Source organism: Vigna umbellata, chromosome 4 (genome assembly GCF_029865625.1).
Source record: "Vigna umbellata cultivar VRB3 chromosome 4, Vumbellata_1.0, whole genome shotgun sequence".
Lineage (NCBI taxonomy): Eukaryota > Viridiplantae > Streptophyta > Magnoliopsida > Fabales > Fabaceae > Vigna > Vigna umbellata.
In genome coordinates this window covers 61,543,500-61,566,725 of record NC_142168.1, presented here as the reverse complement: position 1 = coordinate 61,566,725, position 23,226 = coordinate 61,543,500, and the positions used below count along the sequence as shown (strand labels likewise).

The following is a 23,226-nucleotide window of genomic DNA, read 5'->3' as shown; positions in this document are numbered from 1 at the left end:
AGCTTTCTCGTTTCTTCCAGCCATCAAACCGTCACCAACATTGCCCAAATTTGGGAGGTTTTGTTGTCGGAGGTCGTCTCAGTCACCAACATTCCCCAACGTTCCGTGGTTGCAGGGGCTGCGTCAGAAATTTGTTGTGGGTGCGTCAGGAGGGCTTCGTGGAGGAGGGCACAACGGTGAGGAGGGGCTTCGTGGTGCGTGGAGGAGGCAACAATCGAAGAAAACCCAGCTGCTGGACTTGTCTGCCGTGGATATGTAAGTCTCTTTACTCCTCATTTTTGCTATTTTTCATATTGTTTTCACTGTTTTGCTTAAATTTTTAGCTTTGTGAATTTGTTCTGAACTTGTTCTAAACCATTTAACCATGGAAAATATTAGTTGGATGTCATATTTTAAAATTTTACTGTTCTTCCTATTATTAGCTTTAATTCTGCTCATATGTTGTCTGTAAATGGTAGACATTGAAATAGTAATTATGGTCATATGTTGTGTGTAAAACAAACACTTGAAATAGTAATTTCATTCAGCTAATAGGACCCTTGCACCCTAGCATACCTAAGTTGTTTCCTTGTTAGGTTCTTTGCTTTGACATCCATAAAGATACATTACCCTATTATACCAATTGGAAGATGAATTCACCTTCCATATTCGGATTTGAAGACGCTGTCTTTAGTGTAGTGTGTGCTTTCTTGCTGCCAAAGAGTGAAAGTGTTCTTCATATAATAGTAGGGTTGGGCACCTTGGACTTAAAAAGGGACCTAAAGTTCAAAAATGAAGTCAATTAACAAGGGACCTTGAGTTGGTATATATTTCTCTAAAATATAGACCAACTCCATCAAATGTTGCAGTCCATGTTATTGAAAGGATGATGAGAACAGAAGCAAAGACTCCACTTGCAGATACATAAGAGAGTAGACTCAAGTTGTCCAACCAAACCGTGGGCAAGATGACAAGGGCAACCATAATCACAAATAATTGCTTCCCACCAATTGCTAAGCCTGCTACGTGAACCTCTCCAATGGGGAATATGTTACTCAAGTTATCACCTTCTAGAATCAAGAATCCTATTGAAACCAGATATAGTTCGGTGTACATGGATATTGACACTATCAGTCTTCCTGTCTTTCGAAATGCGAGTTCACCTATATCAGGGTAGGTTCTAATCTTTGAGTCCTTATCCATGCATCTTTTAATCAGAAGGCCCGTGTAAATACCCTTGTCCTTTTTGGATACCAAATACGTGTTTGTTTCAAACTAGTATGAGTGTATTTAGCTTATTTTAAACGATTTTTTGAACTTACTTCCCTACCTAGTACAAAAGCAACTTCTGAGTACTTTCCAAATCAGCAAATCTAATCCACTGTTGACTATTTTGTAACAAGAGCAGAAAATATTTACCAGAAACAAAAAATTTATTTTATACACACTTTTACTGCAAGTTTTACTTTAAATTCGTATAGCTTATGCTTGAGATCAATGGAGTAGGGACTTGCTTCCATCCAATTTATGTTGTTTCCATCCATAAATAGGTTTCATTTTGAAAAAATACAAAGATCTCTTTGCTGGAGCGTGTAGGTTAAAAATTATGAATTCTTTCATCTAGAAATCTTGCATCAGTCTCTGCATCAAATCTTCTTTTTCTTTTCATCATTCCCATGTGCTCTGATGTCATCATTATATCCCTGTATTTTTCATTCAATGTGACTTAAAATAAAAAAAGTACTATTGTCAATCATCTCTTTGTTGAATATATATTGTATTTCACAGTGCAAGCCTTAGTTGGTCATTTACCACTTCATATAAGCTTCCCCTGTGATCCAAAGCTACAAACTAAAATAGAGTCATCTGTGATGCTTTTTTAATTACCATTTTCTTGTCCTTCTTCATTTTCACTTGGTCAAAGGCAAGAAGTTAAATTGAGACAGAGGGTTTCACACTCAGCTGCCAAAATTGATGGCTTTACTCTTTGAACTCTCATTGATGCCTTTACCCTTTCACACTCAGTGCATACATTCATTGATCACTTTACTCTTTCAACCTTGTCTTTTACAAGTTATTTGAATGTGTATGATCCTAGCACCTACGTATTACTCAACCATAGTTCAAGGTAACCTCAATAATCTTTAGCTGTCAATTAAGGCCAACTTGTATAGATCTCAAGAATTTTTGGTATTTTAATTGATTGAATGTTGATTATAGCATTTTCCTGTGAATATTTTCTGTAACATCCATCAAACCTAAAAAATTTCCCAATTCTATTGATGCCACTAATTATTCAGAATTATATATATATATATATATATATATATATATATATATATATATATATATATATACATATATATATATATATATATTTAAAAAAACAGCTTTTTGAATACATGCCTGCAAGTGTTTTATTACCTTCCAATTTGATAAGAAGATGAACAAGTGGACTCAAACTCCAAATTTCCATTTGTTGAAATGATTCTTATAACCAAATTTTCAAGTACTTAAAAGTAAATCAAATATATGATCATTATTTTCAGAAGCTCAGCAGTTGATGGACTGTTACCCCAAGAGCAGTGACAAGAAAACATTGAAGAGGTGGTTCTTTATTGATAAAAGAGTAGGGGAAGTAGACATGTGATAGAAACTCTTGTTTGATCCTTGTCAATACTTGTTTAAGTTTTCACTTTGTTACATTTTGTATTGCCTTAACTGTTTATTGGTTTAGTGTTAACATTTGGATTGATGTTTATATTGTTGGTTTGTGCTGACCTTAAGTGCTGTGGTGCAGTTTCCAACTTAGAGACCTTATTCATTTGAGGTAGCATCTTTAGGAAGAGGAGCTGAAACAGAATATTGGTTGAATAGGGCAGCTGTAAGTGGTAGCTTCAGTTCAAAAATCTACAACCTGTAAGTTTTATTTGTAATTGATGTCATCCATAATGAATTTCCTACCATTCCAGCTCTGCATTATTGAACTTGATCATGAGGTTGAAATTTAATTATTTGTTAGCATTGGTGTTTTTGGTTCTGTTGTGAATTGTGTGAATATGTTCCAGCTTTTTATTTTCATTTTCAATCTGTACTTAGGTGGTTGTGTAGCAAGATATTAACTTATAAGGAAATGATACCATGTCTAGCCTTGGTGATATGAACTAAAAATGCCAAAACTTGAATTTTATTGCACGAAATCTGCAGAAAAAGTAAAACTGGACCCTATAACATGTTCTAAAATACTTAAACCTTGGAAAATTGGTTCAAACATTCCTGTAAACAAGGTATAACAACAACCCAACCTTTTAACATTTAAGTATAGCCAATTTCATTACACCAATTCATGATGTAACTATAAGGATGAAGTAGAGTACAAGGACAAACCAACATGCATATATGTTGGTTATATACTATCATGAATCCCCCAAGTTACGAAAGTAGAAGGAGGAACCAAAGTTATAGTTGTTTTATAGTTTATATATTAACTAAAAAACTGATAACAACTGATAACAATAAGAATGTGTTAAGGTTGCCAACAACAATAAGAATGTGTATTGTACACTTCTTCTCATATTTGCCTTTTATTTCTTTCTTCATTCTGCTATTGGCAGGACCATGCCACCCCCCCCACACCTTGCTCGTTCCTTTCTCATTTAACCTTCAAATCTCAGTTCTAGACTTTGTTAGGGTTCTGTACCAAGTTTCTTTTAGAGGATAGTCACTCAATCTTACAATCCGTCAACTATTTTGCTTGTGTCTCCAAATTTGGCTAGTGGAGTTGCCAAATTTTCACTGTTTTTCTCACTGCAGAATGATGTTTCAGTAAGCTAATTTTCGTTGCTGTATAGCCACTTAGATCAAGAGCCATTCAAGTTTCCACCCCTGAAGATGCTACCAGTATCTACACAAGTGCTGTCTGGTTCATTTTTTCCAAAAAATTGAGTCAAAATTTGGTGGTTCAAGACAGGAAATGTCATAGCAGTGGTTGTAGGTCAAAACTAATCACTCCAACAACTTCATTTAGTGATTTTAAAGTTGTTATAACTATGAATTCGGTCAAATCCATACTGTTACTCAAGAGCCAACACGTCCACGCTTGTCTTCAAGAGATAAGCTTCTCTTTTGTTCAATTTTCGTTTCTGTCATGTGCTGTCAAACTCTGTCACTGTTTCAGAAATTTTTTTTATTCTGTTTTGGTTTAATTCGTGTCTGTGAGTGCTGTAATCATGCATTTGCTTTTCCTTAAAGTTTGTTGATCATTTTAAACGGTGAAAATTGTTTGTATGAGTTCATTCCAGCTTTCAAAGTCATTTTCTAGTTTTGTCCAATGTCATGTGCCTATGTGCAGTTTTAACTTCTGTCAGCATGCGTTTGAATCTGTTCTGGTATAAATTTTTCGTTTAATTTGAGTTCCAGTGCATGTGTAGCCATAGATGAATCATATAAGGCAATCACACAATGTCTAGCCTTGATTATATGTGCTAAATCAGTCCACACATGATTCTGTAATCACAAATCTGCATCAAATTTGCTTCTCTGGTTTGATCACGTGCAATCTGTTTTGTCTAGATTTCTTTGCATCTAAAGCATTGAACAGGTTTATTTGGTGATGTTAAACATGTTCCAGGCAGTGCCAATCAGTATTAATCACTACAATGCAATAAGCATAGTTGAGTTCCTCCAAAATCTGGTTTCAAGTGCTGTCACAGTTTTCATTCAATCTTTTTCACCGTGATTGTTGTATTTGATGTGTCTTAGGTGTTTAAAATTCTTCTAGCTGATATTCTGCAGTTAGATCTAGTGTTAGGACTTTCCTAGAGTCATTGTGTGTGCTTTCAAATTGTCATTTCCATGCTTTCAAAATCTGATGCAGTTTTGGTCCAATTTTCTTGAATTTTGGCAACTGCTACTGTCATACAAAGCTGCTGGCTGTTTCTATGCATTATGAACAATTGAACAAGTGTATTTTGTCATTTTCAACTTGTGTGCACTGTTCAAATGGTTCTTGACAAGCCTATATGCAGATTTCTTCTTTAAACCACCCTATTTTGTTGCATTTTTGGCTACAGCAGAGGTGATATGATGACTCTGGTTGTTTCAGTGCAGTTTAACCATTTTTTAAAGTGTATTTTGCCATTCCAAACTTGTGTGCACTGTGCATTTGGTCAAATTTGAGCTGATATAAAAAATCACTTCCTAAACCATTAATTTTACCTAAATTTGGAAGTGAACTAGTGAATTTCAGCTGCAGTATGATTCCTTACTGTTTCAGTGTTTAAACATCTTCCATTTGATGATACAAACTTCCTTGAAGTGTCATTTGACCATTCGCATCACTCAAACTCATTTTAACCACTGATGTTAATTTTTCCAGCCACTTTGTAAGGTGCAGAGTTCATTTTATTTCTGTTTGCCATTGTTCTTCTTTGGTTTTTCATCTTTGGATTGGCAAAAGCTGGGTTTAACTTTCCAAATACATTTATATGCTTATCCAAGTGTATAGTAATCATAAAAAGCACTTTAAACCTTGCAATCCAGATTTGAAAGATCCAAAACCAGAAAACACCAAAATCTGCTGTTCTTTGTGGCATTTTGTCAAACAGTTTGGCATTTTCATCAAACACTTTAACTGCACTTGAATTTCCTCTTTGTTTTGAGTTTTCCTGTTTTCCTAATCTGTTCTAGACCTTATCTTAGGTTCCTTTTGTGTGCTAGCCTTTATTCCAGCCCCAAAGTGTTTAGAAATCACCTTTCTTGTTGGCAATTTCATCAATTTTCCTTGCTGGACAGCCCCTTTGAATTGACAAATTGTGGTCCTTCTCCACTTCCTAAGATGCCACCTTAGTTGGAAAATGTTTCTAAAACTGGACTGCACCTCAAAGTCTTTAGAACACCACTATTTCACACATTAATTATGACCAAAGCAGATCAAAAAGTGGACCAGAAATGTACAAGGACAGCACCAAATTATGACTTCAATTGGTCAATTTTTAAATGCCAACAAGCTTAAAACTAATAGAAATAGGTGTACAATATACATGTATAGCAGATTGACCCTTTTAGTTCCCAATTTCACTACAAAATGAGGTTTGAATATGCAAATTGCACATACATGAATCTGGCAAATATTTGAATGTTCAAATAAGTTTAAAACAACAATTAGGACTTGTTTAATCTACCAAATAGCACAAAATCCCTGTTGCACGAAAATAGACACCCAATACAACTTTTTCTTCTTCAAAATGAGTACTAAAAATGCAAAGAATTCCATAAACCACAAATTATACTATATATCCATGCTTTTATAGATATTTGATTGCCTAAATTATGTTCATGTGTATATGGTGTTCATTTACATTGTCTTTCATTTATTAGGCTATAACTTGATTAAGTGAAGTAGTCATTTAAAAACCTATGGTACTACACACATTCTCAAAACAATGAGAAGGGTAACAATACACTAAACACTTAGAACCTACAAAATATTTGGGACTACTCTAGACAAGAGTACTTCAGTACTAATAAGTTGTCTCGTCCAAGTTTAATACACAACCCCTTAGTGTGTCTAAGGCATTTCGATACCGAGGACTTCTCTTTGCATGCCCTTATTGAATGCCTATGACCATAGTGTTCAAATTGCCTTCCATTTTCCCTTATGTCACATGGAGTGTTGCTATTTTGGCTAAGTTTTTATTTCTTTGGCTTGTCACAGAACATGGCCCATTTTCCCAACCATCGTGGATGGATGTACGACCGTTGTTATAGTGGAAGGAGAGGTTTGAAGGAATCATTTGTCATTGGAGTTGAAGAGTTCGTGGAGACGGCTCGACGATATCAATATTATGCCCTTGATGGAGGGATTCGATGTCCATGCATGAAGTGCGAATGTACAAGCATTCTGAAAGATGAAGTCGTCAAAGTTCACCTTTACCAAAAAGGGTTCATGCCTAATTATACGGTCTGGACATTTCATGGTGAAGAAATTCCTTCGACCTCCACTGCAGCTGAAAAACGGCTTGCATCAGGTTCGAATACTGTTGTACATACATGTGAGATAGATCAATTTGCCTACATGCAAGAGATGGTCGACCATGCTCTTCGTCACCATGCTGCAGAAGCAGACGATAGTCATGATGAAGAGCCTCCAAATGAAACGACGCAGAGGTTTTACAATTTACTGACAGAGGCAAATCTACCTGTATTTGAAGGTTCATCTGAGTCAAAATTGTCAGTGTGCATTAGACTCATGGCTGGCAAATCTAATTGGAACGTTCCCATTCAAGCAGTGGACTTCTATACAAAACTGATGTTAGATTTGACACCACCAAACAATTTGATGCCGAAGAATTATTACCAAGCCAAAAAATGTGTTTCAAAGTTGGGATTGGATGTGAAGAAGATTGATTGTTGTGTTAATGGATGTATGTTATTCTATGACAATGACAGTGGCAAAAATGATGCAATGTTGGTGGAATGCAAGTTCTGTGGCTCACCTCGATATCAGACAATGCATGCTGGACGGAGGCAAAAAAAACCAATTCCATTAAAGTCCATGTTCTACTTACCTATAATTCCAAGATTACAAAGATTGTTTACTTCAATGCAAACAGCAGAACACATGACATGGCATGATGGTAACAAAACTCCGGGACTTTTGCGTCATCCTTCTGATGGTGAAGCTTGGAAGCACTTCAATCGTAAACATCCATCCTTTGCTAGTGAACCGCGTAACGTCAGACTTGGTTTATGCTCTGATGGGTTTACCCCGTACATTCAGGCGTCTGCATCACCGTATTCATGTTGGCCCGTGATAGTTACCCCATACAATCTACCACCTGAGATGTGCATGACAAAGCCTTACATGTTTTTATCGTGTATAATACCAGGTCCATCTAATCCCAAATCATTGATTGATGTTTACTTGGAGCCTTTGATTGATGATTTGAAGAAGTTATGGAATGGTGTTTGGACTTATGACGTTTCAAGGAGGCAAAATTTCCTTATGAGGGCAGCCTTGATGTGGACTATTAATGACTTCCCAGCGTACGCATGTTATCTGGTTGGAGCACACATGGTCGATTAGCTTGTCCACATTGCATGGAACATACAAAGTCATTCCAATTGAGTCATGGCCGGAAAAGTAGTTGGTTTGACTGCCATCGACGGTTCTTGCCCATTGATCACCCCTTTAGAAGAAACAAAAAGGCATTTCGAAAAGGACAACTTGAAACGGATATGCCCCCGCCAAAGTTGACTGGATCACACGTGTGGAGAAGAGTGAAAGACTATCCAAAAGTGACTGAATCTGGTCAGAATAGGCTAGAAGGGTTTGGGGAATGGCATAATTGGACTAAAAGAAGCATATTCTGGGAACTTCCCTATTGGAAGGACAACTTGCTAAGACACAACATCGATGTCATGCACACAGAAAAAAATTTCTTTGACAATGTCTTCAACACAGTCATGGATGTTAAAGGTAAGACAAAAGATAATGAGAAAGCAAGAAAAGATTTACCTTTGTATTGTGGACGAAAAGACTTAGAGTTGAAGGCACAAGGTAACGGTCGATTATTTAAACCAAAAGCAAATTACACCATGTCAAAAGACGAGACAAGAATAGTGTGTGCATGGATCAAGGAGCTTAGAATGCCAGATGGATATGCTTCTAACTTGTCCAGATGTGCCAATGTTCAGAACGATACTATTCAAGGGTTGAAGAGTCATGATTGTCATGTATTCATGGAGACTTTCATCCCTCTTGCGTTCAGTTGTTTGCCAACACACGTGTTACATCCACTGATAGAAATCAGTAACTTCTTTAAAGATTTGTGTTGCACGACACTAAAGGAAGATTCCCTTAAAAAGATGGATGAAAATATCCCGATTATTCTCTGCAAATTGGAAAGAATATTCCCTCCTGCATTCTTTGATTCAATGGAGCACATTCCAATACATCTTGCATATGAAGCTTGGCTTGGGGGACCCGTGCAGTACAGGTGGATGTATCCCTTTGAAAGGTTTATGGGAGAATCCAAACGCTCAGTTAAAAATAAAGCTAGAGTGGAAGGCTCAATTTGTGCAGCTTACTTGCACAGAGAGACAACTTATTTTTGTTCACATTATTTCAAGAACTTCATGTTGTCCCCCACTCATGTCAGAAATGAAATGCAATGGCAAGTTGAACGACGTGAAGGTGCATTATCAGTTTTTCGACAAACAGGCCATCACGCAGGGAAAGAATTCACTCACTGGTTAACTGATGCTGAATTCAACTCTGCTCATGTCCATGTCTTGATCAATTGCAGTGAAGTAAAGTCGTACCTTGAGTATGTCATCATCCATCTCTAATCTATCAAACGGTTTAATTGTTATACACTAATGAATTTCATTTGTACCAGCTCATTTGTTGTGGCTGAGCAAGTCGCAGAAGGAAATACTTCTGCTAGAATACACTCAGAGTTTCCGCATTGGTTTAGAAATCAGGTCCGTAGTTTTTCCTACGTTTAGAGCAAGGTAAATTTGACCATTGCTTTTATAATTTTGTTACTACCTTTGTAGGTTTTTAATCAGGCATTAACTCCCACGGTTCAAGAGTTAAGACATCTCTCCAATTGGCCAATGAGATGTGTCAAAGAATGCCACACTTACTTCATCAATGGTTACAAATTCCATACACATGAATGGTCTAAAGGAAAGAAAACATCAAATTGTGGTGTGTATGTCAAGGGCCTAACAGAGGGGTCTTATGATGATTTCTACGGCATCATTCATAAAATATATGAGTTAGAGTACAACAGCACTACTTCTCCAAACAGAGTGGTACTCTTCTATTGTGAATGGTTTGATCCTTCTAGAGCTGGTACTAGAGTCGATCCACGCTTTAATATTGTCGAACTGAACCAGAGATTAAGATATGGGCCTTTTGATCCTTTCATTCTACCATCTAATGTGAGACAGGTTTATTATGTGCCATATCCACCATTTCGCAATATTGACAAGCGTGGTTGGGCCGTAGCAATACAAACGAAGCCTAGAGGTCGCATAGACTCAAATGAAGTTGAGGAAGATGTAGCCTACCAACTTGACCAAATGTCACAACCACAAGAAATTATCGAAGTTGAACGTATAACCGCATTGGTCGACCCTGATGGTGATGGAGATGAATTAGAAGCAACAGTACAAGGTGATGAAGAACAAGAGGAAGAAGAAGAAGAAGAAGAAGAAGAAGAAGAAGAAGAAGAAGAAGAAGAAGAAGAAGAAAATGAAGAAGAAGAAGAAGAAGAAGATGATGATGATGATGACGATGAAGAAGAAGAAGAAGAAGAAAATGAAGAAGAAGAAGAAGAAGAAGATGATGATGATGATGACGATGAAGAAGAAGAACAAGAAGAAGAAGACGATGATGAAGATGAAGATGAAGATGGTGATCATGATGACGATGATTGAATGTTGAACATCTATTGTAGCAAATTGGACTATCATTTCATTACCATTATCTAAAATACCATCTTTAAGTTGTATGCAATTACTTGTACATTGACTTTGAAAACAATTCATCCTTCTTTATTTATTTATATTTATTCGCTTTGTTTGTAACCATTTCAATGCAGTAATGACAGGACAAGGTTCAGAGCGTCCTGATAAAGGAAAAGGGGTAGCAAGGCCTACAAAGAGGCAACGGCAGACACCAAAGTATGTACTTAGGGTGCCTGCTAGACTACCTACCCCTGCTCCCGGTAGTTCATCATCTGTGGGGCCTCCTCCTACCCCTAGTATACAGACTCCTACACCAGCAGTAGACCCCACTCCTCCTCCTCCTGCAGTACACCCTTCTACTACCACTGCAGTAGACCATTCTCCTCCTCCTGCAGCACACCCTTCTACAACCCCTGCCACAGACCCTCTTCCTCCTCCTATTATTGCCACCCCCACTCCTCCCCCTATTGTTATTACCCCCACTCCTCTCTCTGACCCTACTTCTATACCTTCCTCATCTTCTGTACCTCCTTCTGAGACCGTCACACCACTTGGTGATCCAGATTCAAGTGGTGATGCTGAAGATCTTGACCCGCCCCTCCATGATCGACCATGGATTGAGCCCTATGGTAAAGGGTAAGTTTATAATCTGTTGATATCATTTGATGTTTAAACCATATTGTAATTGAAATGAGTTTTGTTATGCAGGTTTATTCCATCTAGGGTTGCTTCCCAGGCCATCACACGTTCAATAAAGCAACAGTTTTTAACTCCATGGCCTACTTGGGGAGCAATACCTAAGGACGACAGGAAGCCATTCTGGCAGCGCTTTCAGGTGAGCAATCTATTACACTAATGTTGGGAATATTTTAGTATGTTCTGTAATCAATGTTTGTTCTCTTTAATGTTACATATGAAGGTGCAGTGGAAACCTGAACATGAAACTCAGATACACAGAAATTTCCACATGAAAGCATCTCATCGGCTGTCAGAGATGTTTAGGGATGCCCGGAATGCAGCACAGCGCCCTAACTGGCTGGGTGAGCACATTTGGAACTCTTTACTGGCCCATTGGAATACAGTAGAGTTCCGCAATAAGTGTGCCAAAGCCCAGCGGAACAGAGCGTCTGAAAGGGGTGGCACCCTGCATACTGGTGGGTCGATCACCATTCATGAGCATGCCATTCGTATGGTATAATCTCATTACATAACTTTTTCTTTCATACACAAGTTATGTATATTGTATTTCATATGTACGCTTGTAATTCTTAATTATGTTACAGGCACAGGCTCTAGGACGGGCGGTCCATGTTGATGAGGTCTTTGCACAGACTCATGTTCGGAAGGGAACTAATGAATTTGTTGATGAAAGATCTCGGAAGACTCATGTAAGCAAATAACACTATTACTAATTTTTTATTTCTGTTATACTGTCGTTCTCTGACATTGCTTTTAATGTTTCAACAGGAAGACTTTTCTACGAGACTTTCACAGGTTAGATCTGAACATGAGTCAGCTCCTACACCGGATGATGCCAGTAATGCAGATGATGACATCCGTAGGACGCAGTGCTGGATCGACACCGTTGGTGGGAAGAAAAAGGGACGAGTGTATGGTGCGGGACAGCTTGCTGCAAACTATACAGCATCCAGAGGAGGTACTCTGAAGCACCAGCCTTCTTCTTCCACCAGTACTCCTGACGAGGTTCTTCAACTCAGGCAGGAACTCCATCAACGTGACCAGGAGCTCACTGATCTCAGAGCAGAGTTTACAAATTTTAAGGCCCTGGTCATGACTGTCTTGCCTCAAACCTCACAGGACGTACAAAATATCCCTCCCACCCAATCACGACCGTCCTCATCACCTGCTGCCACTCAGCAGCCCACTTCAGTCCAACCCTCATCAGTCCAACCCACACCAGTCCAGCCATCAATAGAGGAGCAGGATGATGAAAATCATTCTGATGATAGTTATGTACATTATTAGGTTTCATTTTCTTATTACTTGTTAGACAAACATTTGGATGTTAGAACATTTTGAGTTGATATCATTTCAATGTTAGATGTACTTACAGACTTTGGATGTTACAACATCCTTGTGTTACATTGTTTTATGTTTGAACTATAAATACATTATTTACACATTAATGGATGTCCTGTGGATTATTTGATGTGCCTTGGATATTGATCATTGATTGGATCTTTGAGATGCACATTATGCATGTTTGTATGTGTTTGAAAATTGTTATGCAGGTCTGTTTGTAAATTAAATTTGTTATACAGGTCTGGGTTGCAGAGGGAAAACCATTTCTCTAAAACCTGCTCTACATTTTACCGAAGGCTTTTGCCCTTCGGTAAATGCCCTCGTCTGGCCATTACCGAAGGCTTCCGCCCTTCGGTAAATACCCTCGAATGCTCATTACCGAGGGCTTCTGCCCTTCGGAAATTACCGAGGGCTTTCGCCCTTCGGTAATTACCGAAGGCTTTCGCCCTTCGGTAATTACCGAGGGCTTTCGCCCTTCGGTAATTACCGAAGGCTTTCGCCCTTCGGTAATTACCGAGGGCTTTCGCCCTTCGGTAATTACCGAAGGCTTCTGGCCCTCGGTAATTACCGAAGGGCAGAAGCCCTCGGTAATGGTTAGCGACAAGGGATTTACCGAAGGATTTTTGGCCGTCGATAGGCCTTCGGTAAACATCCATTATCGACGGCTTTTGGCATTTTCCGAGGGCTTCTGGCCTTCGGTAATGCCCTACTTTTTTGTAGTGCCAACAAATCCAAACTTGAACATTCATCAAGGACCAAATGTGGTCGTTGATGAGAGGGGTCGCACCTCCCACAAAAGTTGTGCATAAAAGAATGCAGTACAGTACTAGGAAGTGACTCCTAGGTCGTCTCTCAAGGACCAAATTGGGTTCAGTCTCAAATCTAAACACGTAGGGGGGGTTGTGAAAAGTTTGTGAATGCAATTGAACTAAATCTAAACTTGAAAATCGAACACAACCGAATATAATTGACGGTATTCAAATGCATAAAAACATGAAACTGAACACAACAACAAATAAATATCCAAACACAGTTCAAACTACAGAAATGCAACATTCAAGCTAAAATATCAAATACACAATGTTGTAGGCTAAACATAAATATAATAAAGAAAATATTCATCACAGAAATAACAAGAAGAAACGCTTGAAGATAATTCAAATTAAACTGTGTGCTTCCAAAATCCATCCGCGTGAATCACCATCTCAATCCATCATGTGTTTCATTCTCCAAGAAAGTGTTCCTATTCTACCACTAGAACCCGTGCCTCCTTCTAGCAAAATAAATGAAATGGAATTTTCTCCTCTTTGCCTCCAGAACGTGACACACTGCCGTGACACTACGTGTTGCCAACTTCCTACAAATACTTCTAAAATAAGTTTGCAAAGTATTCTTCACCTTCTAAAGTTGACGTGACAAGGGAATAAATTCCCATGACCGTGCACTACTTTGCTTCATCTAATCTACCTCTTCATTCTTAAACAAATAAAAGAAGCACATTGCTACACCTCCTGCTACCACATGTCCCATCATCTAGACTTTATCCTAATCTACTACTCATTCCATTAAAGCCAAATTGAATGCACCTTGTGCTGCACCAAATGAAATCACTGTCCACGCTTTCAATCACCTTTTGAATAAAAATAAAATCGAGAGCCACGTGCACAGTAAAATGCTAGAATGAAAACTTTAATAAAAACAAAATGCTTGAACAGAAAATATTGAAAATGGCAATCGGTATTCAACAATATCAAATTAAAGTGAAGCTTCTTCATTCCACCGTAACAACATTCACACTTTTAATTTCTTTCTTTCAAAATGAAAATGTTCCCAACCAAAAAGAGAACTAAGCAACTGTGGCTGGAGCTCTTTCTCTCACTCTCCCTCTAGCCGTAGCCCTCCATAGCTAAAAATATGTCCGTACTAGGTTGCGGCTGGAGCTTCAAATTAAAAGATGAATCCCCCCTCCGTGCAGCTCTCCTCTTTCTGGACCGTCTTCCGTTTGCACCCTTTCTCTCCATGCACACACCACTTCCAATCTGCTGGATGTTAGCTGGGCCGTGGAGTTGCTGGACTGAGCTGTGCGTGTGAGTGTGCTTCTCTTCTTTCTGTAGACCCTTCCAACGCTGGACAGCGTGTGTGCAGGTCGTGAGCTCTTCTCCGCGTGGCATGTGTTGATATGCTGGAAAATGATCTCCCAAGCTGGACCGTGTGTTTGCTGGAAAATTTCTCTTTACTCCTTCCTTGGGCCATGACCGTGAAGGCCACCACGTGCTGCTTTGCTACTGGACCATGCCTTCTCGTGCAAGTGCTGCCCTTGTTGGAGCTGGGACGTGACGCTCCAGGACGCTACTGGACCTTTCCGTGTGCACCTCCCATGACTCCACGTTTCCAAGCTGGAATGCTGGATGCACCCCCTGCTCCCATGCTTCCGTGATCTCTCTGCCACCACATTTCTCTGCTACGTGAGGCCCACCAACAGCCCTTTGCTTTGCTGTTTTCCAAAAGAGAAAGAAAGGGAACGTGCGGATCCATGTGCTACTGTCCAAAAATCCCTTCTCATGGGCCCTCTCTCATTTCACGTGGCAGCTTCTTTTAAGGACATAGGATGTGTGCTATTTCTTCAATTGAATTGAATGTACTTTTCTTAATAGGCCAAAAATTAATCCAGCTATGACTGACACTGTTGGTTGCTGCCTCTAAAGAAAAATCTAATTACATTTTCCAAAATAAATCTTGTGTTTGCACCTCAAAAATAAATCTCCACCTTTGGATCCAATTGTCATTTCTTTTATTAAACCTTCAAATATCCCAAATTGTATTTCCAAATTTTGCCTGTAATTTATAGTGCAAATAATTAGCTTAGACAATTCAAATTAATCAAAATTAGAATTACTAGTCAATTAAGCACAATTGGTGAAAACGGGAAAATACCGGACATTTAAGCACAATTCCCTGATTAATTCTAGCACAATAAACTAAGTGAAGTGAATAAAATATCGACTCATCAAAATAGACCACACTTAGTCTTTTGCACTCCTGGGCAAAATCAAGATGCAGATCAGGGAATAGTTCCAAGGATATTAAGGGTATGACACAACTTAGCACACAGAAAACAAAGACTCACAAGGAAACAAACAAAATTTACACAGTCCTCAAGAAATCTGGACAGAGAAAAGAAGTAGACAATTCCAACACAGAATGAATCAGAGAAAGCAGATACTTATGAAATCATCCAAGCAATTCAAGACATGGCAAAATGATCAATCAGCTCAAGAGGTGAATCAAAAGTAACAAAACCTCACAGATGCACACAATTAGTGTTTCTCTCAAGTGTTTAAGGTAAATCGATGTCACTCAATGCACTCAAGAAAGCAAACAACAACAACTTGGCAAGCCTCTAATATCAACACTCAGAAACATATGCATGTTCAAATCAAAAGGTCTTTTCATGGTTGTAATGGGGCCAAGGACAAGGGAGGATAACATATGGATGAGACGCTATAAACCAAAAGAAATAGAGGAGCAATGGGGAACAAGTGTAAACACAATCAAATCACACCCAAAACCTCTAATTCAATCCTCTTCTTGACTCCATTATTCACACAATTTTTTTTTTTTCATATATTTTTTTCATCCTGTCTCTTTTCTTTTTTTTACTCTATTCAGCACACAATTTCAAGAGACAAGATACACCACATATTTACCAAAACAAAACAAGGAGAGGAACCAACTAGCCAATTCATCAGAATCCCCAGGAAGACCACACTTGTTCCCAAAACACTTCCAAAGCTCCAAAATTCCCTAGGGTTAAGGTAATCATTGTTTTTCACTGAGGGCTAGTGTATGAGCTTCAAAACAAGGAAATGGGGGAAAGTATAGGCTCAAAATGGGTTATCAAAGAATTAACACAAGGTAAGCTTATTTGGCTAGAGAGGCTCAAGAACAAAATTGCCTTTATCACTTCCAAACATGCATATCAATCAAGAACTATCAACAAGAGTCAAGCCAAGGCATATGCGCAAGCAATCAAAAGACATATCACACACAAGAAAGAACATAAAGTGGCTCAAATCTCACACAGTGTAATTCTGTCACAATCAATTCAACTCTCAAACATCACGATCATCTTCCAAGCAAAGAAAAGCAAAGAATCCAACATCTCAGAGTATCAATGAAGTGAAGGAAAACTGACAACCTGACCACAATCCAGAATTCACGAAAAGCATGCAAAACTGTACACAAGACACAACAAAAACTACCTAGAAGAAAAAAAAAATTTAACCAAGAAAACAAAAACTATCAAAGAAAAATCAGAATCTCCCCCAATAGACCACACTTAAACTACACAGTGTCCTCAATGTGTCACAATCAGCAGATCAAACAATCAGAACAGTCAACAGATCATGGACAAGTGCAATAAAAGTAGGGAAAGGGGGAGAAGAGAAAAAGAAAACTCCCCTGATCATGGTGGCAGTTGCCAATTTTGGACTTTCAGGGAGATGTCTTCCACCACAGTATCCAGCAAGAAGGTTTTGAGGATGAACTGCTTCATCCTCCAGATTTGATCTAGCAGGGAGATATCATCCACAACTGGATTTAAGAAGCAAAGATTGTTGATGAGCAGGTTCAGCTGGTGCCTATTGATCTTGAAGCTTTTGTCAGTGTTAGCACCTTTATTTTCCACTGTGGGTGTTTGTCTATCAAATTCATGTGTACCTCCTGCAACATGGTTAGTGCGATGTGTTTCCAAAGAAATGATATGCAGGGGTATAACACCCAATCCCAGTGTAACAGGCTGAACAACAGATATACTCTCAGAACATGAATCAATTTCAAATTCAAAAGCAATATCAACAACAGACTCAGATTCATGTTCAGTGCATGGAGAATAAACATTTGGATGTGATAGCAAAAAGTGGTTCTCATCATGCAGAGAAGGACAATTAAGAACAGACTCATCAACAATATAATCATCAACACACCTATCAACATCATAATCATGCATCGCACAATCATCAACAGAATAATCAATTTGAGGTATGTTTACCTCCACTTCCCTAAAGATTGGAATAGTGGTGGAGGATGAAAATGGTCTACCTGGCTCAAAATTGCTGCTTATACCTGCCTGCTCCTCAAAATACTCATCACTCTCCTCAGGTGCAAGAGTAGGGACATAGGATGATGGGAAAGTAGATGGCACCATAGTAAGTTCATGACTCTTCTCCCCATCTTCTATGTTGATGCCACTATCATCATCATCTGGAATCTGAACAGTCTGAAATGGTAACTCTGAATCTTGAGACTGTTCCTCAGTGAGTTGAGTGGCCATCTGCCCTATCTGATCAGTCATACTCTGAATGACAGCTCCTATTTCTTGCTGGAACTACATGTTCTCTTGCCGAAACTGAAGGTTCTGCATGGTCATCTGCTCCAACAACTCCTGCAATGTAGGCTCAGAAGTAGAAGGCTGAGGAGTTATTTGGGCAGGAGCATCATATTGCTGACTTTGGTATTGCTGGACTGGTGGAGGCATAAAAGTACTCTGGAATGGTGGTTCTTGATATTGATGCTGTGGAGCATCATACCATCCCAATGTAGGGTCATTCCATCCAAGACCGTTGTTGTAAGCATATTGCACAGGGGAAAATTTGCTCAGAAACTGGTGCTCAAGATATCCCCAATCGGTAACGGATCTTAGAGGAAGAGAGTCTTTCCAATCCTTAGCTGCTCCTTGTAATGAATGCGGAAATGCGCTCAAGAAAATGTAATCAAGAGGGACATCTGGAGGCTTCATTGAAGAGCACATGATGTGGAGCTCCTCCAAATGTCTGTGTGGGCATTCTCCTGCAAAACCATGAAACTTAGGCAGCAAATGTATCAGTCCAGGGGTGAGATCGCAATGAAGATCATCCTCCTTAAGTGAAACCGGCTCACAAAGAGCACTCTCATAAATTAGAGGATGAGTCATATTGTTCTCAACATAGAAATCAGCAGAATATGAATTACAATCAGAGTAACATGCAGAAGGAGAATCATAATCAGAGGCACTAGCAAAACAAGCAGTATTCACGAAATCAAAATAGGTAGACATGGAAAAAGAATAATACTAAAAATCACGAAACAAATAAAACACAACACATTTATACATGCAACACACACACACACAACAGAACATCACGTCACGTCACATCACAACACAAGACAAAACACAACACATACTAACACAACAGAAAGACCTAAGACCGAACCATTGGTCCCCGGCAACGGCGCCATTTTGATGAGAGGGGTCGCACCTCCCACAAAAGTTGTGCATAAAAGAATGCAGTACAGTACTAGGAAGTGACTCCTAGGTCGTCTCTCAAGGACCAAATTGGGTTCAGTCTCAAATCTAAACACGTAGGGGGGGTTGTGAAAAGTTTGTGAATGCAATTGAACTAAATCTAAACTTGAAAATCGAACACAACCGAATATAATTGACGGTATTCAAATGCATAAAAACATGAAACTGAACACAACAACAAATAAATATCCAAACACAGTTCAAACTACAGAAATGCAACATTCAAGCTAAAATATCAAATACACAATGTTGTAGGCTAAACATAAATATAATAAAGAAAATATTCATCACAGAAATAACAAGAAGAAACGCTTGAAGATAATTCAAATTAAACTGTGTGCTTCCAAAATCCATCCGCGTGAATCACCATCTCAATCCATCATGTGTTTCATTCTCCAAGAAAGTGTTCCTATTCTACCACTAGAACCCGTGCCTCCTTCTAGCAAAATAAATGAAATGGAATTTTCTCCTCTTTGCCTCCAGAACGTGACACACTGCCGTGACACTACGTGTTGCCAACTTCCTACAAATACTTCTAAAATAAGTTTGCAAAGTATTCTTCACCTTCTAAAGTTGACGTGACAAGGGAATAAATTCCCATGACCGTGCACTACTTTGCTTCATCTAATCTACCTCTTCATTCTTAAACAAATAAAAGAAGCACATTGCTACACCTCCTGCTACCACATGTCCCATCATCTAGACTTTATCCTAATCTACTACTCATTCCATTAAAGCCAAATTGAATGCACCTTGTGCTGCACCAAATGAAATCACTGTCCACGCTTTCAATCACCTTTTGAATAAAAATAAAATCGAGAGCCACGTGCACAGTAAAATGCTAGAATGAAAACTTTAATAAAAACAAAATGCTTGAACAGAAAATATTGAAAATGGCAATCGGTATTCAACAATATCAAATTAAAGTGAAGCTTCTTCATTCCACCGTAACAACATTCACACTTTTAATTTCTTTCTTTCAAAATGAAAATGTTCCCAACCAAAAAGAGAACTAAGCAACTGTGGCTGGAGCTCTTTCTCTCACTCTCCCTCTAGCCGTAGCCCTCCATAGCTAAAAATATGTCCGTACTAGGTTGCGGCTGGAGCTTCAAATTAAAAGATGAATCCCCCCTCCGTGCAGCTCTCCTCTTTCTGGACCGTCTTCCGTTTGCACCCTTTCTCTCCATGCACACACCACTTCCAATCTGCTGGATGTTAGCTGGGTCGTGGAGTTGCTGGACTGAGCTGTGCGTGTGAGTGTGCTTCTCTTCTTTCTGTAGACCCTTCCAACGCTGGACAGCGTGTGTGCAGGTCGTGAGCTCTTCTCCGCGTGGCATGTGTTGATATGCTGGAAAATGATCTCCCAAGCTGGACCGTGTGTTTGCTGGAAAATTTCTCTTTACTCCTTCCTTGGGCCATGACCGTGAAGGCCACCACGTGCTGCTTTGCTACTGGACCATGCCTTCTCGTGCAAGTGCTGCCCTTGTTGGAGCTGGGACGTGACGCTCCAGGACGCTACTGGACCTTTCCGTGTGCACCTCCCATGACTCCACGTTTCCAAGCTGGAATGCTGGATGCACCCCCTGCTCCCATGCTTCCGTGATCTCTCTGCCACCACATTTCTCTGCTACGTGAGGCCCACCAACAGCCCTTTGCTTTGCTGTTTTCCAAAAGAGAAAGAAAGGGAACGTGCGGATCCATGTGCTACTGTCCAAAAATCCCTTCTCATGGGCCCTCTCTCATTTCACGTGGCAGCTTCTTTTAAGGACATAGGATGTGTGCTATTTCTTCAATTGAATTGAATGTACTTTTCTTAATAGGCCAAAAATTAATCCAGCTATGACTGACACTGTTGGTTGCTGCCTCTAAAGAAAAATCTAATTACATTTTCCAAAATAAATCTTGTGTTTGCACCTCAAAAATAAATCTCCACCTTTGGATCCAATTGTCATTTCTTTTATTAAACCTTCAAATATCCCAAATTGTATTTCCAAATTTTGCCTGTAATTTATAGTGCAAATAATTAGCTTAGACAATTCAAATTAATCAAAATTAGAATTACTAGTCAATTAAGCACAATTGGTGAAAACGGGAAAATACCGGACATTTAAGCACAATTCCCTGATTAATTCTAGCACAATAAACTAAGTGAAGTGAATAAAATATCGACTCATCAGTCGTCTCTCAAGGACCAAATGTTTTTCGTGTCATATGACAAACGCGTAGTGGGGGGGGTTTGGAAGTGTTTTTGCAAGGAAAATTAAACTAAATTAAAACTGGAAAGCATTAAGGTTAATGAAATCAGAAAACCGAACGGTTTTAACAACAAGTGTTAAAACCAAACGATGCTATGAAAGGCCCGAACGGTCTAAAGTAGTGACCGAATAGTGGGAGGTAAATTGCATAGCAGAAGTAAAAGCCGAATGGTCCTAACGATGGACCGAATGGTAAACATAACGGAATCAAAGCAACAAAATGAAAACGAATTAAAAAATAAGACAATCAAACGGTATTAAGCAAGACCGAATGGAAACGAGATTGAAAACTAAACAATTGAATGCAAACAAAGCCGAATGTTCTCTAACAATGAAGCATGTTAGAGACTGAACGAAATTAATTTAAAACCGTACGATATTAAAATGGAGAAACAATAAAATCTGCAGAATCGAAACGTGCATAAAATTAAACAGCTAAAATGAACTTGTAGATGTTGGAATGTAGTGATGACAAATTTATGAACACCGAAAAATGGTGCCAAAAACTTGTTTAACCCTCGGGAAGTGTGACCGGATCGTATCAAGTAATAAACTCGGTAAGACCAAGTATCGTTCTCCCAAAGGACTCACGACCTAGTTAGTTATATGATTTCTTGATTATTTAAGACTTGTGAACAAATTCTAGCCCCAAGGGATGAAAAGTGTGTTTTGCATCTTCTCCAGCCAAAGATACAAACCCTAGGACATCCTAAAACTTTTATAATATTCTAAAAAATACAGAAAATTAAGCCCAAGCCCATAAAAGTAACAAAAAACCGGTCCAAGCCCATTAAGAATGGCGCTCAGCGGTATTTTACCATTGAGCGGTACTAGCGCATGATTCATTTTGCCCCCTGATAACAGTTGAAAAACTGTTATTTTCATGCTTAAAATTGACACAAAAAGCAACCTTTACACTTAGAAACTAGCTTGAAATCATGCTTTTATCCATATTTTCAGAAATAAGAGAGCTGTAAAGGTTTATGCTTGATTTCAGTGTTTTTGTGCAGGTTTTAAGGTGAATTTAGTGAAAGAAGTGAAGAAGGAGAGAGATGGAATCAGAAAAGTCAACCAGAAACCAGAAAAGTCAACCAGTCAACCAGAAAAGTCAACCAGTCAACCAAAAAGTCAACCAGTCAACCAGAATACGAAAAAAGTCAACCAGACGAGTTTTGGGCCAGTTTTATGCGATGTTATGATCTGTTTGGGCCTGGACCCGTTTTCTATTATTTTTATGTCCTATTTAAAGACCTAGATGTCTTAGGGTTGGTATCTTTGGCAGAAACGAAGCAAACACTCTCTCTTCCACCCCTTTGAAGGAGGATCTTGGATGCTCAGGCTACCTCTTCACCTTTCTAGGGTTTTATCCTTCATTTTTTCATTATTGTTCATCTAGGTTCACCATGAATATGGTGAACTAAACCTTGTATGTTTGTTGGGGAATCAATGTAATCTTTTGAAGCTCTCATATATGGAATTTGTGCTTGCATCTTAATCTAACATTTATGCTTTCCTTCATCATTAGTTAGGGTTTTTCCCCTTTGCTTAATGCTTGCTTTGTTTAACTCATTCAATGCATGATTATTGATTTTGTCGATACGGGAACGTACGGGGAAGTCTAGATCCGGGGAATCTCTCCCAATATTATATTGGTTGTCGTTACGCTCCTGTGCTAAGAGAACTAATTATTAGGAATGCTAGGAATCGTATGAACTCGTAATTAGGGATAGGCCTTCTTGACAAGGTAATTTAGAGAGTGGCATTAACAATGATGATTTGAATGTTGAATTCCTAAAATATATGAGAGTGGATAAGATGAAATTGACCCCCAACAACATATTCATCCATATATTTCATTGAAAGTGCTTGTCTTTTGCTTTTGCAATTGATCAAAACTCATGCATACATGTTTATTTTCTATTTTGCATATTAAACTCCAATTATTTCGTTCTTAAGTCTTAGCTAATCAACAAACCACACAACTAAACTAGGCCGTGAGTCCTTTGGGAGAACGATACTTGGTCTTACCAAGTTTATTACTTGAACGATTCGGTCAGACTTGCCGATTGTAAAACAAGTTTGTGACATCATATTTTGGTGATCATAAATTTTTCCATCACCCCCAAC

General features: G+C 38.8%; 1 protein-coding gene across 1 annotated transcript; it reads left to right on the top strand.

Annotated features, from left to right (window-relative positions):
* The first annotated feature begins 6,697 nt into the window (after positions 1-6,697).
* Positions 6,698-12,469, top strand: LOC148200795 (uncharacterized). Its single transcript, XM_088114572.1, has 6 exons — positions 6,698-7,007; positions 10,593-11,094; positions 11,167-11,293; positions 11,372-11,650; positions 11,742-11,846; positions 11,926-12,469. Exons 1-6 carry the CDS (start codon positions 6,698-6,700, stop codon positions 12,442-12,444), a joined length of 1,842 nt encoding a protein of 613 aa, XP_087970698.1. The 3' UTR covers positions 12,445-12,469.
* Positions 12,470-23,226: the final 10,757 nt, after the last annotated feature.